Raw genomic sequence first — 19154 nt, 5'->3', positions numbered from 1 at the left:
ATTCTCTACAATGTAAGAGCAACTACCTATTTCCTGCACTGCAAGAAGGAAAACATGAAGACCAACTCAGATACCACCAATCTGAAAAGTTGGATCAAATAGTAACAAATTGTTCAGAGATACTAGTTTTTACCAACAGTATAAAAGTTGATGGAAAAGATCAGATTAATAAAGAATTTGCAGAAACATTATCCTTGTGTAAACATCTGGGAATGGGGGGAAAATGTCAAACTAGGGTGAAAAACCTCTGTCATACACAAAGGTCAAATCTCAGCACAGTTAATTTATTGGAACATCGGTTTTGCGAGTGAAGCAATCTGATGTTCGGAAGAGGTCTGTTTCCCTATGTAACTCAGAAATAAGACTTCAAAAAGTCCTCACTGAAGGTGAAAAAGGCAAGCTACAATATGTCCAGAGCTCCAGTGCAGCATCAAACCAAGATCAGTGAGAAAGACAATGCTACTCCCCTCAGAAGAGCTGAAGATATTGATGTGCTAGAGAGTGAGATGTTCCACATACTATGCTGACAAACCATACCTGGTAGAGATCTGCAATTACCATATCAATGCTAATTTCAAAGTCCTAGTCAGTCTTGAAGTTGAAGGGCTAAGAAAAAGATCACTTCTCCAAGCAACCTACTGGGAACAGAGCACCAAAAAAAGGACACGGAGCACTGTCCAAGTGGAAGTGAGATCTGCAGAACTGGTCCCTGCCTGTGGTGGCAGTTGCAACAAGGAGCTTCTTTGACAAACTCAGTAAAATCAAGGAACTGGAGGGAAATGTTACACAGTTGGGATTTTCAGGCTTTTTCAGCGTGTGGACCCAAATTTTACATTAATTTTTTCATGGATCATCTTCCCTTGATTCATAGCGTCATGGATCTCCCTGCCCCCTCCCCACACTATCAATCACATAACTTTGTCGCAGCGACCACAATTGCCTACAGGGAACAGTAAATAAGGAGATAATGTGTGTATCTGCATTTGTCACATAATGCAGGGCACAAGCTAAAATCAGAGAACACGAAAAGCATATGAACAGCCAGGGCTCCACCGATCACTTGAGTGTGTGGTCTTTTGAAAACTATTCTGGAGGACACTGAAAAACCTAACAACATTTTGCAGGATCAAGAACCCCTGAGAGATATTGTGAGTTCCCAACATTCATGCTATAATTTTAAGACTTCAAAGTAAGAGTCCAGTCACTATGGTTTCTTTAGATGTACTTTTATTATAGTGATCACCATTAAAAAGTCAACGTTTTCCCATAGATACCCACCTTTCTGTACCCCAAAATAACACATTTTCCTGCACATCAAACAAGAAATATCAATTACTATGGGTGAATGTTGATTTTTAATGGCAGCTACTGATGAATCCCTTGTGTTGACAGAAGCATATCTAAAATCACATATATTGAAATCAACTCATCCATTGTTTTCCACAATTGTCAATACTGCCTCACATAATCACATGCTAACTCAAGAGAAGGGTCTTTCTAGCAACAATGTGTTCATGTAGCATCAAGCAGAATTCCTCTTCTGGAGCTGCTGAGTACTACTATTATATAAACAGTAATAAAAAGAAAAATGGCAGAATTATAGGTATTGTAAGATGTATTCATGTTGTCTTTATTTTTAGATTCTGTAATTTAGTCTAGCTGTTTCTAACATGAGGTTTGTTTTAGCACACATAGCTAAACAATCCTGTTCCCGCAAGTTAGATTTACCTGGCTGGGCCATAAAAAATAGGGTCTGGGCCACAAGGATTCTGAAGGAAACCCATGTAAATAACCTATTCGAACAATAATAATTTTTGCCCCTTTCCTTCTTGTCAGTTTGTCTAGATGGAAGGGGGTACAGATCTTTTCAAGCAACACATAAGTAGTTCCAAGGTGCTGGAAACAGATGTATTGTAAGTGTACTCAATTATATTCAATTCTGAATTTAGAAGGGCAGCCCAAATCCTCGGCATGGAGGTCAATGCAGCTCTAGCAATTTACAGCAGCTGAGCATCTGGTTGCAAGTTGAATGTTTAATTAACACACAGTAAGACATGTTTTATTATAGAAAATAGCTGCAACAGCAGATAGTTGAAAAATGCATCTTAACTGTCAAGTTGTCATATGTACAGGAAACCAAAACTTGATCTTTTTCATGGATTCCATTGTATTCTGTTTCTTTTTTTGCCTTGTTTTTCACTTGTACTATATCAACAGACACACAGATCCACAAGAAGTCCTCATCCCTCTCCCCCACTCACAGTAACAGCAAAAAATGAACATAGAAAATATTAAAAAATTCTGTATTCAGTAATATTCACACCAGATTGTATGGATATGTATATGTATATCCATTAAAATTATGAACATTTCTAAATATATTTTATGTATCATACATATATTTATATGTATAATTACATATCCACAGAAGTTGTTTTGCTGTGCTAAAGCCAGCAATTAAAGCAGAAACAGGTTTCAAAACAGGACATCTTATATGCATATGTACTAGCTGTTTGGTTTGTTAATTTATTTACAACTTAACTATATAATAATAATAATAATAATAATAATAATAAATGATTACTGCTCTATAGTACAAACATAATAATAAAGGTTTAGGCCTGATTTTTAAATACAAAGACTGCAAATGAATACATGAAAAAAATACACACCATGTACAGTATTTATAAATGTAAAGGTAAGACCTCTTTAAATTATTGCACTTGCATTTCTTTTTACAAAGAAGATAGTTTATGTGTGTCATATATATAAAACCAAATTTTCAGCTTAGTAGATGTTGTAAAGTTGAATGATACCTTGAAGATCGTTCTTCTTCACAGACCTGCTCCCCCCAGTTTTAAATATACATGGATCTACTCTACAAACCATTTTGATCTACTCTACAAACCAGTTCATTACTAACTTCTTGAGTTTTTGACACAACACACACCCAATATACAAACTAGCACAGTTTTTGGTCGACAAGCAGACAAAACATAGTTGTGATGCGCCTTTGCCAGAATGGGTTACATAACCTAACATCTGAATATAAGTATCAGCATAGAAGAATGTAGAAAGTCACTTAACTCTCTTTTGAAAGAATAATTTACTGAACCATTTCACAGAATGGCAACTACATCACAGTGTTTTAGGCAAATGCATTTCCCGAAGACGGTTGCAATTGTTTGAATAGGTAAGGGACTTGGGTACTTCTTTTACACAGATAATGGTATCTGTTGCCCTTCTAATTTTAACACCGAATAAGTGTCCTGAACACAACAGCAGCAGGATAGCTAGTGCAAATATGTCTACTTCTAAATTGACAAGCCATGCAGATTATTTAAAACATTGGATACTAGGTACTGGATGCCAAATGAAAATATACGTGCCATACCGAATGCCCCCCAAGGATCTAATTAATGTATTCAAGAATGTGCCTCCAATTAAAAAAAATAGACCCAGTACATTATTTTAGTGTAATGGTTTTAACATGATACAACTTACAATAGTGTAACTGCAACACTATGAACCATTACAGTAGAATATTGCACTCTCTTACAAAAATGCTGAACTGGTTCACGACAGCAATAGAGTTTCCATCAAAGCCTTTATAGAATATATAGTATATTGTGTGGAAGCTAAAATGGCTAATACCATCCTGTGCTACTTTTCACAGGTTGGCTACATTTTCCCCATTCACGGTGTTCCAAAGATGAATGGGCACCCTTCCAAAACTGAGTTGCTTATAGCTACATAAAACAATGTTCCAATGTGGCTTGAAACAGTCCCTTTTTTCCTATTATTGTGTTTAGAAGGGAAAAGATCATTAAAGTTTTAATAAAAACAATTTTTGTTTGGAAGTAAAATCTGTATGTGTTTAGAATACTTTTAGGAAGAATGCCAATTTTTTAAAAAGTTCTTACTCATTTTGTGAGACTACTTTTCTAAAGGGTGAACAACTCAGCTGGTGTTTTATCACAAAAATGGTCACCTCTGATATCTAACTGTTTTGTCAGTGCAAATATAAATTTTTAGACAATCAAATATGTAGCATGGACCTGAGTCACATCAGTCAAAAGCAGAGTCCATCTTCTTAGATTAATGTTTTCAGTTCTGGAATACTGGTTTGAATTTACTTCTGTCGAACACCTGAATGCCTAAAGCTGCATTCACTGAATTAGTCGATAGGACAAATTGACTCAGCTTACAAATTTCACTAATGAAAACTATTATTTTTGTTGTTGCCTAAAATACGCGTAAGCCTTTATCCATACGGTCTTAATCCTTTTCCCTGGCTTACTCTAGAGGGTGGGGACAATGCTATTATTAATGCTAATGGAATTTGAACTATAACAAACTTTTACATGATTCAGGTTACTCAAAATGTTAATTGCCAATATAGGTATCTCATCACCTTTACACAACTATGTACTGCTAAATTTGTTAGGAAAATTATTTCAGTACTAGCATCAAAGCTCAGTACAGAAATCCTCTATAGGATACCACCAAGCATCTTCTATGACTCATGAACTAGTTAATTTAGATTTTTACAGTCAGTGATGGGAAGTCAGACAAATTTTGACATGAATCTCACATGACAAGGAATATTTTGCAACACTGATAAGACCAGCAAATAGAGGGAGAAGGTGACGGTAATAACAGACATGCTAGAGCCATGAAAGAGATTTTCAACATGAGTTGGTTTAGTTATCTCACAGACATACAGACTGTATTTGAGGGCACCACAGATCTGTGAAGTTTCCACGTAAATCAGTAACCCTGGGTTGTGTCCAAAGTTCTTTTCTTGCAAGCAGACAGATCAAATATGAACTAAAATTATTTAAATCCGAACTGGTGTGCAATAACATAAAGGACACATGTAGTACAGTCTTATTTGTTCAGTTTGATAGAGCTGTACCCTAGTAATTTTTTCATTCCCAAATAATTCACTGGTGACTATGCAGAAAATTATATCATTTCGCAATGGCAAAGCAAATAGCACGGATGCTGCTAGACATCCTTGGTCCCATGTAGAATTCAAATGTGAACTTCACATAGAAAAGATTTTACCAGATACCCCACATCTAACCCTTCGTGGTATTTTAAGTACTGCAAAGGCTTATGTGTACATTATGTGATTATAGCTCACATACAGTTTATACATACACACACATACTGGTTTGTGCTCAAACATAACAGGAAGCAAAACTCTTCAGGGACCAAGATATTTAAACTAAAATAAATGCATGCTCATTAGATCAATAAATAATCAGAATGGAAAAAGACTGCCCATTACCTTGAAACTGTTGACTGTACTACTACTCTTTATACTACAGCAATATTGCCACTGAACCACTTCAAGACTTGCCTATTTGCAAACAGGCAGGAAGAACTGTATAATATAATGCAGGCTCAGCAGCACAGACTAAACAAAGTTGCTAATATTTGGGCTATAGAAAAGATGTATTATATCTATGTTGAAATTTTATTTTTAAACAGAAAGGGTCATGATCATATTCTATATATTGGATTACAATCCTTCTGACCACACTAAAATCAAAAGGGATGCAGTGAACATAAGGCCTAATCCTGCAAACAGTTATACTTGTGCTTATATGAAGCACATGAATTACAGTTTGCAGGATCAGAGCACTAAGTCAACATAGAATCCTTCCACGGTGTTTCAGTTTTCTAAATCAGCTATTTCTGTTTAGTTAGGTAGCTCTGAACCTGGAAATGTTTGCTGAATTAGAAAAAAACTGAATATATACAAGAAAAGGTGAATGGCTCCCCACCCCCACTTTTTTTTTTGGTGGTGGTGGTGGGGTAGTAGAAAACATACAGTACTAGTAAGCAACATAAAAGCTAATCAAAGTGAAATACTTTCTTTTTATTGTGATGGTACTACAGTCAACCTAGTAAACCTGACTCTTCTGACAAGGCTCCTCTCTCCAGAAGAAAGTATTGTATGTTAAACACATCTCTGTAGCATCTTCTAAAATATGACTCACCAAGAAAAAAAAAAAACCCACTAACGTGACCACTTGACATACACCTAGCCAGGCAGGCGGATCTTTCCTATTACATTCAAACTTTAGCCCATTATTTTAGGCAAATTAGATAAAAAGGTCCAGCCTGAAATTGTGCCTGCATCTCCTCATACTGGAGATAAATTATCCAGTATTCCAGTGTACCAATGGACAAGCTCCCCAGCTTTTCACATAATTAGAAAGAACCAAACAATACAGCCAGTGCTTTCAACATTTAACTTGAGAAATAAAACAAATGCTCTGTGATATCTAATAGAGAGTTTTTGGAACCTGGAACCTAGAAGTTGATTTTCTTTCTGTCTGCAGCAAGATAATTCCAATACTGTAACTTCAGAGAAAGTTACAGCCTCAGAGGTTTTCTGCTAAATTTCAAACTGATTACAAGTAGATCACACATAAATATCCACAATAGCAACGTGTAAAATGTTCTATTTATAACCAAGAACTTCCAAGTGACATTGGTCTTAAATCCAGCCACAGTACAATATAGTAAAAGTACCATTGAAACCCTTACTAGAAAGATACAATTTTAAAAGTACCCCCTAATATTTTTCCCTTCAGTTTTGAATTAAGGCCTCAACAAGGTAGCCCAGAGAAAAGGCCAGTCTTTTATATTCACATGTCTTAAGTTTGCTTTGACAGCTGATTCTGAAACAACTGAGTTGTCAGTCTTTCTCTGGTTATGTTGTCACTGATAGGAGATTGGCAGTCGCCTGGCTGAAGTAACTCTGTAGGTATTACCTCCACAGGCAGATCTGCTTCTTCGTTAGCATATGTAACTTATTTTTTTCCTTTTCAAAAAAACAAAACAAAACATGAAACAAAACAAAAAGTGATAAAGGAGAGATGCCTTGAGATAAAAGCAAATTTGTCACGGCTGTTAGTCATCAATCTTCACAGGAAGCGAATCTGAGGTCTGAGGCTCATGGGGTTGGGATGAAATCCATAATGAAGTTTCCTCTTCTTGTGTCAATTTCTCCCATTGTTTGAGATTTTCCCTGGAGATTCAAAGAGAGCAAAAACTGTACATAAATTTAATAATTTTTAATAATTTCCGCTATATTATACCTAGAGAAGCAGCTTTATCACGTACACCACACTAGCCTATAATTAAGGGTTTATTTTTTTTACTAATGTATTATTTCATCTTATTCCTTTGTGTTAACCCCATATTTTTAACCTTGATGCCTATTTCAGTGAAGTGTATATTTTGGTTATAGATGGGTTCTTCTGTGTGCTGCAATTCAGCAGCTGATGATTTGTCATAGAATTCACCCCTTGCTGAAGAACTGTGCTAAGGAATCCACTTCTGTTTGTTCAAAAAAAATTGTATTTCCAGTCCTCTTGAATGCAGGGATGTCTTTGACAGCATGACCTAATGCTGTGATGCCTCTACATGTATGAAGAGAAACTGAAACCAATGGCTGTTTGTGTCCTGTCCTATACCTTACTCAGGGCATCACGGACTCTGCAGCAGCCGAATCAGTCATTTTCTTTTTCCAGTATGTTACAGAATTCAGCAATTTTGCCACGCAATTTGCCTTTATGGAAGCCATGGCAGCACACAATTCTTCATGAAATCCTCTTTGCATTTACAGCAGTAAAACAATACATTTCTGCTGGCCCAAGCAGTGAGTGAACATTATTGCATAAAGTCTTCTCCAAAGCAAAGGATATTCAAATTTTTGTCTGGTAGTCTCTGTCGCAGAGGCTTAGAGTGCTCCTTACTTTATAACCTTAAAGCCCAAACTTTGTTTTTACACTTCATAAAAGTGTCAAATAATAGAGCTGCTTACAGCTTACGTATCTGAATGGAACACAGAGCCAGCTTTTCACCTGGTGTAAACGGGTATCACTTCAAGGATGTAAATTGGACTATGCCATTTTATATCACTGTGGCTCTAGTCTATGCTATTTACAAATGGTCAAAATTGATCGTTTATTTTTCATATGCAGAGAAAAAGGCAACCATACTATGAATCTTGATGAAATCCACTTCATTTTGTATGACGTAATGGGTCTAGTTATGCAGACACTGACTCAGACGTCTGCAGTAAAGAAACAGGAATACAAAACTACTAAGGCCAATGTCATAAGTATTCCATTGGATCATTCTTGTTTATGCTACAAGACCCTCCTTGTTTATATGAGACAGCTTTCTTGAAATATTTGGTAAAATGCAGAAAACCCCCAAGTTATAGAATCACAGAATGCTAGGACTGGAAGGGACCTTGAGAGGTCATCAAGTCCAGCTCCCTGCCCTCATGGCAGGACCAAATACTGTCTAGACCATCCCTGATAGACATTTATGTAACCTGTTCTTAAATATCTCCAGAGATGGAGATTTCACAACCTCTCTAGGCAATTTATTCCAGTGTTTCCCCACCCTGACAGATATCCCAGTTTTAAGTTAAGAGAGCAGAACAATGTGAAGCATGGCTGGGGGCAGAGCAGACAGACACTTTCAGAGCTGGTGAGTACTTAACAATTCCCGTTAGGGACCCTGGAACAGAAACTCTTGGAACCCTCCACCTTCTCCCTCCCAGACAGATCTTAAACCCCTCTCATTGTAAAGGCCAGAGGCTAACAGTTAATATGCTTTGGTGTTTGTGCAAATGGCCATATTATCCATTGACTCCTGGCCACCGTAATTTGAAAAATAGACCTGGGGCCAACCAACCAATAACGAAGAAGCACTTGGTGTAGTGTGGGGCATGGGGAGAGCATAGAGGGTTGTGAACAAAAAACAACCACTACTCCCAGTTCACTTGACATCCCGAATCTTTAGGACAACCGAAAGAGCCCCCCTGGCCTCCTCTACACCGCCCCTCCCTTCTGGAAGGGGCATGCTAATGGCTAAGGAGAACATTCAAATGAGGCATGTATTTTAAAATATCTCAGTCCTCATTTGCATATTCCTGTGAGATCTCGCTTCCAGAAGAGCCTTTTCTGGAAGCAAAAGCAGCTGTGTAGACAGTGTTCCTTCAGAAGAAAAACCTCCCTTCCAGAAAACCCCTTATTTCTCAAATGCTCCCTTCTAGAAAGGAGGTGCAGTGTAGGTGCAGCACCTCTGTGCTGGGGGTGGGAAGGGGCAGGAGAGGTGGGTGGTGTCAATTATTTAGTCAGAGCCCTGAAGGCCAGAAAATAAAAATAGGCCTAAGAAATCTTGGGTTGGAATTCAATGAGGCTCTTTACTGTGATGAAAGCCTTTTGTCTATCATTAAAACAGCCACATGCAGACCACACTAGTTATCTGAGGGGATGTCTACACCTATATGGCATAATAAATTTATTTTCTTACTGAGTTTGTACAGGCCAAAGACACAAACTGTGTTGTATTTGCATGGTGTCACTTCCGTTATTGTTGTGGAAACTGAATACACTAGACAACCATGAAATCCTGGGTAGGCTGGCGTAGACCAGCCATGGGTATCTAGTCGTTGTATTAGCATAGCCCCAGAGGGCTTGGTCCAAATACTGTTAAATGCCTACAGCACATGCTGCTCCAAAAGAAAAAAAACATTCTTCAAAAGATGCTCATATTTATTCTAAAATAAAGACTCTGTGCTTGCCCTTCAGAGGCACAGCTCACCTGTATCTTCCACTGAAGGCAAATAAAGTTGTGGGTGTTTAGCACTTCTGAACATCAAGTCTGAAACATTTCTACTTTAGTGTCCAAAAAGAATTCAAGTGAGAGACTGTAATCTAAAGCAAATGTCATCTACATAAATGAACTTCTGTGACTGGGTTGGTGGCAAGTCACTGATGTACAGGTTGAACAAGGTTTGGCTTGAACACACCTGTGGGGAAACCTGGCCAAAACAGAACCCCGGAGTGGCAATAGCAGGGTGTTGTTGCACCACCTGTCAGTACCAAGTACAGTCTGGGGACGCTAATGATCATCCTTACAAACCAAATCCCACAAGTTCATACTTAAAGAATCACATTATCACCATTTCCCATCACCCTAAGAAGCGGCGGTGTCACAATTTAAACAGTGTGTGTGTATATGTGTGTAAACACACCATGTCTCACACACACCCACTCTAGTAGCTGAAAATCTGTGGTATCACCTGAAGTTGGGCCAAGTAAGCTACCATCTGTGTTTTGTTAAATAACCAATGAAACTGTTGTTTGCATATTAGCTTTAGAATAAGGGTGGTTGATTTACCTCGGAAACCACATTAGTCTAGGACTGTTAACCAGGCACACATACATGCCTTGCTGTGGCATCAATTTAATCTGTAATGTCAAAACGGTTGAGAACTTAAAAACCTGACACGAACAGAGCAGGTATTCCAGCAATGACCGAACTTGATGATATTCTGAATCAAAGGAACTTCTAGCTTAACTTATAGCTGTTTCCATCATTTCATGCTGACCCAGACATTTTAGGCTTCAGAGTGACAGTCCTGGAATCTTTTTTTTTTTTTTTTAAATATACTATGTATACACTGTGACAGGGTCACTCCCACTCCTGGGCCCTGGCCCCTGGTCTGAAGGAGGGCTGTGGTAGGGGCTCCCCAATCACCTGGGGGGAGGGGAGTCCAAATACTCCCTGTGGAAGCTCTTCACCTCCCCACCAAGTCTCTGGCAATGCTGGTGTTCTTTCTGCTTCCTAACTCTCTCTCAGTCTCACCTCCCTCCAGTTTCATCTTCGGGTCTGATCCCCTTCTTCCAGCAAGGCAGGCCTTTTAAACAATCCTGTGGCAGCCCTCAAGTGAGCTCAGCTGTCCCTAACTGATTGATAGCAGCCCCTCCTCAGCTGCTCCCCAGGTCAGCGGCTCCCTGGTGCCCTGAGGTCTCCTGCTGTTCGCTAGCCAGGTGTTGCCTCTCTCTCCTTCTGGCCCGACCCTGTCACAACACATATGAATGCACACATCTCTGGAGCTCAGCTATATATATATAGATGGATGAGTAGGTGGACAGAGAGAAAGGATTTCCTTCCAATACTCTACATTGCTCCTGTAGCTAAAAGAGAAACTGCCAGCGACTTAAAGAGCTGCAGAGCTCTCATCTCCCATATAAGAGAGACATGTCAGTTCAACTAGCATACAGGAAAACAATGAGCAGAAAAATAATATGAGAGAGATGAAGCAACAGTAAAAGCACAGAAGAAAACAGACTTTTAATTCCCAGTAGTTATTTGAGTAAAATAGAGGCATGAAGCAGACAGAAGGAAGTTGAGTTGTACGTAGGTAGACAAAGGCAATTCACTGGGGACACCTTACTAGTGGACCTGCTTGTTTACAGGTATCTTGAACATTAAATACATTTTAACAGCTGCATCCATGGACCGGCGTTGGTTGAACTACACAGTAGTCCCTGCCTCCAGGTGTTGGTGGCGCTCGATAGAAAAGAACATTTACGTTTCTCTACAAGTCATATTTGGAATTAAGAGGCATATGCTTCCAGACATATATATGTAGTGGGGCAGACTCTCACTCAGCCACTATGTATGCTGTACAAAAACTTGTACTGCTACTCACCTGCATGCCCGGAGTAGTGGCCCAGTAGGAGGGAAGATCTGTGCGAGTGTGGTGTAGCATGGGATGGCTACAGCATTGTAGAATCCAATCTGTGAAAAACAGGGGGAAAGCTACTGACAGGTGTCAAATTGTGAGAGGGTTAACTGCAAAAGAGCCCCAAACTAATCTATTTCCTTATTTTACAATTTCCTTACTTACAGTCCAAGTTACTGATCTGTACTGCTGCCCATGACTGCAGCATCTCAGCACTACCAATGTGAACTCAATAGCAGTCAGCATTCCCTTCGGTGATGGGAGGAATATTGACGGAGACAGGTTCTCTCTTTGGACTTTGTTAGTTGATTTGTTTGTGGAGGAGGGAAGAAGGTTGGATGCATGTGGATACATGAGACTGTCCGCGTTCAGAGTGTCATTCTTGGGAAGGAAAGGCCCGAGTTTCACAAAGATGGGTCAGATTCTGGATTTGCCAAATGTTCTTTGGAATTCTGATTCACACTTGATTCCCTGGATGTTCTTAGGATACTGTATACTGGGAAAAGTTTCCAAAAATGTCTCCAAGTTTCTAATACTGGTTGAGAATTTGAAAGCGGAAGGCAGCTTGGGCGGAAATGTCCATGAAATAATAGAGTTCAGGATTCTAAGTAAATGGTAGAAAGGAGAACAGCAAAATAGAGACAATGGATTTCAGGAAGGCCAATTTTGGTAAACTCAGGGAGCTGATAAGGAAGGACCCATGGGAAGCAAGACTAAGAGGAAAAACAACAGCAGATAGTTGGCAGTTTTTCAAAGGGCCATTATTAAAAGCCCAAAAGCAAGCAACACTGTGGCGTAGGAAAGACAAAATATGGTGAAAGACTGCCTTGGCTTAGCCAGGAGATCTTGCATGATCACAAAATCAAAAGGAGTCACATAAAAAGTGGAAATTAGGACAAATTACAAAGGATGAATATAAGCAAACAATACATGTATGCAGGGGCAAGATTAGAAAGGTAAAGGCACAAAAAGGAGCTCAAACTAGCTAGAGACATAAAGGGTAACAAGAAGACATTCTATAAATATATTAGAAGCAAGAGGAAGACCTAAGGCAGGATAGGCCCAGTGCTCAGTGAGGAGGGAGAAACAGTATCAGGAAACTTGGAAATAGCAGAGGTGCTTAATGACTTCTTTGTTTCAGTCTTCACCAAGAAGTCTGATGAAGGAATGCCTAACAAATTGAATGCTAGTGTTGGACGGGGGCAGGTAGAGAAGATAAAATAAAAAGGAACAAGTTAAAAATTACTTCAAAAAGTTAGATGTCTGCAAGTCACCAGGGCCTGATGAAATGCATCCTAGAATACTTAAGGAGCTGACAGAGGAGAAATCTGAGTCTTTAGCTATCATCTTTGTAAAGTCCTAGGAGTCAGGAGAGACTGCAGAAGACTGGAAAAGGGCAAATATACTGCCCATCTATAAAGAGGGGAATAAGAACAGCCCAAGAAACTCCAGACTAATCAGTTTGACTTCTGTGCTGAGAAAGATAATGGAGCAAGTAATTAAGGAATTAATCTGCAAAAATCTGGAAGAAAATAAGGTGATTGGTTTTCCTTTCTGGTTGTCACCTATCTTACAGCTTTTTTCAATAGGCTAGTAACAGAGGGGTAGTTGTGTTGGTATGTACTCTAACAAAACAAACAAGCAGTCATGTAGCACCTTAAAGACTAACAAAATAATTTATTAGGTGATCAGCTTTCATGGGGCAGACCCACTTCTTCAGATCCAAAGTTAGCATTTGTAGCTTTTCTTTTTTCCTTTCCAAAAAAACAAACAAACAAACAAACAAACATGAAACAAAACAAAAAATAATAAAGGAGAGATGCCTTGGGATAAAAGCAATTTGTCCCAGCTATTTAAGTCACCAATTTTCACAGGAAGTGAATCTGAGGTCTGAGGATCATGTGGTTGGGATGAAATCCATAAAGAAGTTTACTCTACTTGTGTCAACTTCAGAGCTGAAGAAGTGGGTCTGCCCCACAAAAGCTCATCACCTACTAAATTATTTTGTTAGTCTTTAAGATGCAACATGATTGCGTGTTTGTTTTGTTTGATAGGCTAACAAGTCTTGTGGATAAGGGAGAAGAGGTGGACATGGTATACCTAGACTTCAGTAAGGCATCTGATATGGTCTCGCAAGATCTTCTCATCAATAAACTAAGCAAATACAACTTACATCGGGCTACTATAAGACGGGTGTATAACTGGCTGGATAACTATTCTCAGAGATTAGTTATTAACTGTTCACAGTTGTGCTGGAATGGCATAACAAGTGGGGATCCGCAGGGGTCTGTTTTAGGACTAGTTCTATTTAAAATCGTCATCGACTATTTAAATACTGGCACAGAAAGTATGCTTATTAAGTTTGCAGATGACACCAGCTGGGGGCAGTGGTGGGAGGTTGCAACCGAGTTGGAGGCTAGGGTCAGAATTCAAAATTATCTGAACAAACTGGAGAAAGAGTCTGAGGTAAATAAATGAAATTTAATAAGGAAAAATGCAAAGTACTCCACATAGGAACGAACAATCAGCTTCATACATACAGAATGGGAAGCGACTGTCTAAGGAGGAGGACTGCAGATAGGGACCTAGGGAGTCATAGTAGACCACAAGGTAAATATGAGTCAAAAGCGTGATGCTGTTGCTAAAAAAGCAAACATGATTCTGGGATGCATCAACAGGAGTGTCGTGAGCAAGAAACAAGAAGTCATTCTTCTGCTCTACTCAGTGCTGATTAGGCCTCAACTGGAGTATTGTGTCCGTTCTGGGCACCAAATTTCAAGAAAGATGTGCAGAAATTGGAGATGGTCCAAAGAACTAGAATGATTCAAGGTCTAGAGAACATGAGCTATTAGGGAAGCCTGAAAGAACTGGGCTTGTTTAGTTTAGAAAAGAGAAGACTTAGAGGGGACATGGTAGCAGTTTGCAAGGAGATGGGAGAAAAATTCTACCACAGGAGGTGGAAGGTGGCCACGATCACGTTGAGCAGCAGCCTGACCACGGAGAGGGTCTGGCTCAAGGCCAGGGGCTGTTGTGGGTCCATAGCTACCTTGAAAGGTCAATTTCTCTGTCCAGCAGCTTTTGGGCCCTGCACTGGTTCTGCATTGCTTCGATCAGCTAGGCAAGCCTCAGCGTAAGCAGTGGATGGGCATTTGGGAGAGGCTTGCTGGCCATGCGACCCCCTCTGTGGCGTTTCCTGTCCCATTCCGTCAAGAGAATGGCTGGGGCTACTCTCTGTCGACAGAGCAGATCGCTTTTTTGATTCGCTTCCATGTTTGGCTACAATTTGTCAACAGAAGTTTTGTCAGAAGATCTCTTCCAGTAAACATTCTGTCAATGGATCACTGTAGCGTAACCCTAGCCTCACAGTCTAGGCTCCAGAATATATGACATGACTAACAAAGAGGCCGCAGCTGTCAGGGGACCATGGCTACAGAAATAGAAGGGAGGTCACTATTTTGCACTCTACAGTTTTTTATAAAGAGATTTGTAATTAATTTTTATTTTATTTTAAGAAGGGAAAAGCTCCTGGAGACCTGTCACAACTTCTAAAGGAGATTCTGCTTAACCTACTACTGCTAATGCCACGGCAAACAGTGAGAGGTTTTGCTCAAAGCAAACAACTGTAATTTACCCTCTATAATCTTACAACTGAAATCACAGTAAACAAAAATAAAATTAAATATTCTGGTTTGGGCCACGGAAATAAGACTATTTTAATTTAAAAATACAAAACAAATTGGACGAACTCTGAGAGCTAGTGTCAAAATTGAACAATATGTTCATCCATGAAATTTCCTTGAGATACTTTCCATTTCTAAGAATTTTAAAACATTATTTTCAAAAGGGCATGGATTTCCCAAGCTATCATTTCACTTCTCCTCCTCTCAACCACATATTCCCATTTTAAGGGCAAATTGTGAGGGATTAAAGTATTTCAAATAATTTCACTTTAATTCTGTTTTACAAGTACACGAACATTTAAAAGAGAAAAGGAAAACTTTCAAGAGAACCAAGGGGACTTGGGCACCTAAGTCACACTGATTTCAGTGATACACAGCCTCCACCATACTAAGCTCCTTTTGAAAATGAGATTTAGGCATTTTTGAAAATTCTACCCAAAGCTTTTTCAATTTATTAATAACTAACACATTAAAACCACCACTAACTTTGACAAATAGGATGTTAACTTTTAGACAATAACATTTAAAACATCTCTATTTCAGTTTTTGCTGCATAAGAAAAAATATTTTATTTTCCTACTTGAAAATCTGATTTCTGAGAAGAGCTGCCGTTACTTTGAAATGTGTGGGAAGCTCTTCCCTTCCCTGCCTTCTTTACTATTGTTGCATCAACCTGCTTTTCAAAAGAACTTTCTGTTCAACGCATAAATGTGGCACTCAGGGATCAGTTCAACAAACCTCAAAAATACTACTTCTCAAGGCAAGAATGGAATTCTTTTGAGTGAGAGTTTCCATTACGTCTTCTATCAGCAATTGGGTAAAAAGAATTAAGTCTAGAAGGAAGTAAGGCTGTGACGCACTGTATTTCAGGACAGCATGAAACAGCAAGCTCTTGTTCCAATATCATCTCCGAGCAGGATGTCTCCCATTGCCATTTCTAAAATCAGTTATGTATTTGTATGTAAAATGTGTAATCTGGCATGACATACAACTCACATGTCAAAAAACTGTCAAATGACTTGCTAGCAGTCAGTATCATTTTCCTTACCAACTTTTTGTTGTGCATTATTTTATAGCCTATATAAAACATTTAGTTTTAGACAACCCATACTTGGCCTTGTGGGACCTCATCCTTCTTGTCTCTGTCCATCATAGGAATAGGTTGAATACCTATCTTCTTCATTTCATCACCCTGGACAGAGAAAGAAAAGAGGGTTATGTACTTCCTGAATAGCTAAGAACATTCAAAAGGAAAATCAGAATTTCTTAAATCTAATGGTGTTTCTGGTTTGTTATTTTTCATCTAAAGATTTAGAATTCAACATACTACATGGGAAGAATAGAACATACAGTCTCAGACAGCTGTATAATAAGGGATACTCCCATAACATGATACACTCAAATGGTAAAGCAAGCAGTAAATTCTGGAAAATAAGAAAATTATATATTTTTGTGTATTTAACTTTGGCTACCTCTACACGACGAGATAAATTTGAATTTACAGCAGTAAGCTTGATATTACAACTTCACTGTCTTCACTGTAAATACCATTAGCTTGATTCAGGGAACACTAATATCGATATGATAACACCGTCGAAAACAGCTGGGTGTAGCATCAAATTTGAATTTAGAAGTCCAAATGAAGGCCAGTGTAGAAGCGCCAGGTCTCAAAATCGAATTCATTAGCTTCCATAGGTGTCCTGTATGTACCCCTATGGTCTGACTGATTCCATCTCCACTGCTCTCCAGGTGTGCCAAAATTAGGTAATAGGAAGCCTGCGAATTTGAATTCAGCGCCAGGAAACCCATGATTGTGGGGTCATGCTTGAATGAGAGGCCGAGATATTTCCTTCTGTCTTTGCTATCAGTGCTGTGAGTGCATCTACCCATTCAAAATAGCCCCAACACGGAGTTCATGGTTCTGTCTCTACCTCTGCAAGCTGAGCACTTGTTTTTTTCTTCCCAACATCAGAGCCAGCCACCACCCTGCCACACCACATGGCAGATAGGCTGTTGGGGAGGTTGAGCATGAAAGAGAGGCTGACAAACTTCTTTTCTGAAGTTTATATTTGTGCAGCCGCTCCCCCCCTCCCCCACAGGCACCATGCAGTCAGGGTCTCTCCTGCACACAACCACATCACATGCTAGCCCCCAACCCAATAAAAGGACTTGCCTGCTGTTCAGTGTGGACCATGCTGCCAGGCAGCACCATGTCCTGGCTTGCATGCGGTGAGGGTTCCAAGAACAGAAAATATTCTCAGGGGATTGCTGCCTCCAGAAGGGCTGCTTCAACTGGGCCCCCCGCACCACCCAAATATTGTGGGGGGCTTGCTGCCACCGATGGGATGTCTACACCAGCGGCTGAGATTTTCAGGGGCTTGCAGCTGCCATAGGGACTGTTTCAACTCACTCTGCAGTCATGGTCCCGTCTCCCCGTCCCTCCCCACACACAAAAAGATTTTCAGAGAACAATTTCAACTAGCCCATCATCCTCTGTTCTATTCAACCTCCCGCCCCAGCATCCTGACAGTAGGTGCTGCTCCCCCCAGCCCCACCTGAGCACCACCACTTATTGAAATTTGGCAAGCCCATCCCCTGTGTTGGACAAATTTGTGTAGTGCAGCGATAAGCCAAAAATCTTTTTTCCTAACCTTTCCTACTGTCTTTCAAGCTTTGGCCCCCTCAACACAGGGAAGAGTGGGTGGAGGGCCAGTTGAGAAGACACAGACACAGACACCTTGCTGCACTGTCAGCCCTTGCAGACTCCCGCTGCTTTTTGTAAAATCTTTGATATTTCAGTTATGAATTACAGAGATATCAGCCCCACCCTGTTTTGGAAACCAAAATCTTTTTCCTAACCCCTTACCACAGGAAGAGTGTGTGGAGGGCCAGTTGAGAAGTCACAAACTGCTGGGTGGTCCCAGGGCTCAGAAGCCGTGTAATGGACTGGGAATCCAAAAACCCTCCTTCACCAAATCTTTTTTCCAAAACTTTACTATTCTATTATTTCTTCAAGCTTTGCATTGTCCCTGTATTATTCTCAGGGATCATGTTTCTGTAATCAAGGAAGTGGGGACAGTGGCTGCAGAGCCACCTGAGAAGACTCAGACACCTGCTGCTTTTTGTAAAATCTTTCATAATTCATTTACAGCTACAGTTTGAAAAAGCAATTCAGTTATAGGAGCAAGAGATTTCAGTTAATCTGGTGATCTCTGTCAATACCCTACTTTTCCTTCCTTCCACCAGGAAAAATGGCTGTTTGCTTTTCACAGGAGGGGAATGAGGACAATGCAATGTGGTAAGATGTCATCACACACCCACAACCACTTGCAGAGCATTTGTTTCCCATTCTGCACTAGTGAAAATACCCACAATGCTATGTGGCCAAGGGAAATGCCCACTCATCACGGGTGTGGCCAAGTTTCCCATGGTCTCACAAAGGTTATTTACAGCCATGAGCCCCAGCTCTCACTGCTGTGCTGTTACTTAGTTGTAATTTACCCCTAAATGTCTTCTAAGAGCCTAGTAAGCAGTGGAAGTGTTGGTAATGCTGCTAGACAATATTGACCTCCTGTGATCTGACAAATTCTCTTGTTCAGCACTGGTCAGGTGCAGAGGGTGCTGGATTAGAGAGGATCAATCTGAAATTAAAATTTTCTGAAAGTGCCTGTTTTAATTATTCAATCTGTGCAACTTCCCCTTCTTGTGGAAGATATCTGAATGTGCTGACCACCTGTGCCCCAGCTGCTGTCAGCCCCAAGTAACTGGTGATTCAGCTGATACAGAGAATCACATTAAGGAGGTATGGCTAAACAGGGTGCTACTGTAAATTGATAAACACACTCCAATAAGAGGTTTCCAGAGTATAGCGGTTATTCATTAGTTTGCCGGATTCATTCTTT

The 19154-nt window shown here is 39.9% G+C and overlaps 1 protein-coding gene across 5 annotated transcripts in view; it reads right to left on the bottom strand.

The window, feature by feature from the left end:
* Window positions 1-1216: 1216 nt before the first annotated feature.
* Window positions 1217-19154, bottom strand: part of PDE10A (phosphodiesterase 10A) — a 253255-nt gene continuing 235317 nt past the window's right edge. For 4 of the 5 annotated variants that reach the window (XM_074990261.1, XM_074990264.1, XM_074990263.1 and 1 more), the window contains 3 exons: window positions 16364-16444; window positions 11540-11628; window positions 1217-7048 (listed from right to left, as the gene is read on the bottom strand). In XM_074990261.1, the coding sequence (XP_074846362.1) occupies window positions 6931-7048; window positions 11540-11628; window positions 16364-16444 (288 nt within the window). In that variant the 3' untranslated portion in view covers window positions 1217-6930. Of the gene's footprint in view, window positions 7049-8031; window positions 8126-11539; window positions 11629-16363; window positions 16445-19154 lie in introns of those variants that run through there. The other variant, XM_074990262.1, reaches the window with a different exon arrangement.

This window comes from Carettochelys insculpta, chromosome 3, assembly GCF_033958435.1.
Source record: "Carettochelys insculpta isolate YL-2023 chromosome 3, ASM3395843v1, whole genome shotgun sequence".
NCBI classification, from domain to species: Eukaryota; Metazoa; Chordata; order Testudines; family Carettochelyidae; genus Carettochelys; species Carettochelys insculpta.
The sequence above is the reverse complement of the archived record's forward strand: the minus strand, read 5'-3'. Positions and strand labels throughout refer to the sequence as shown.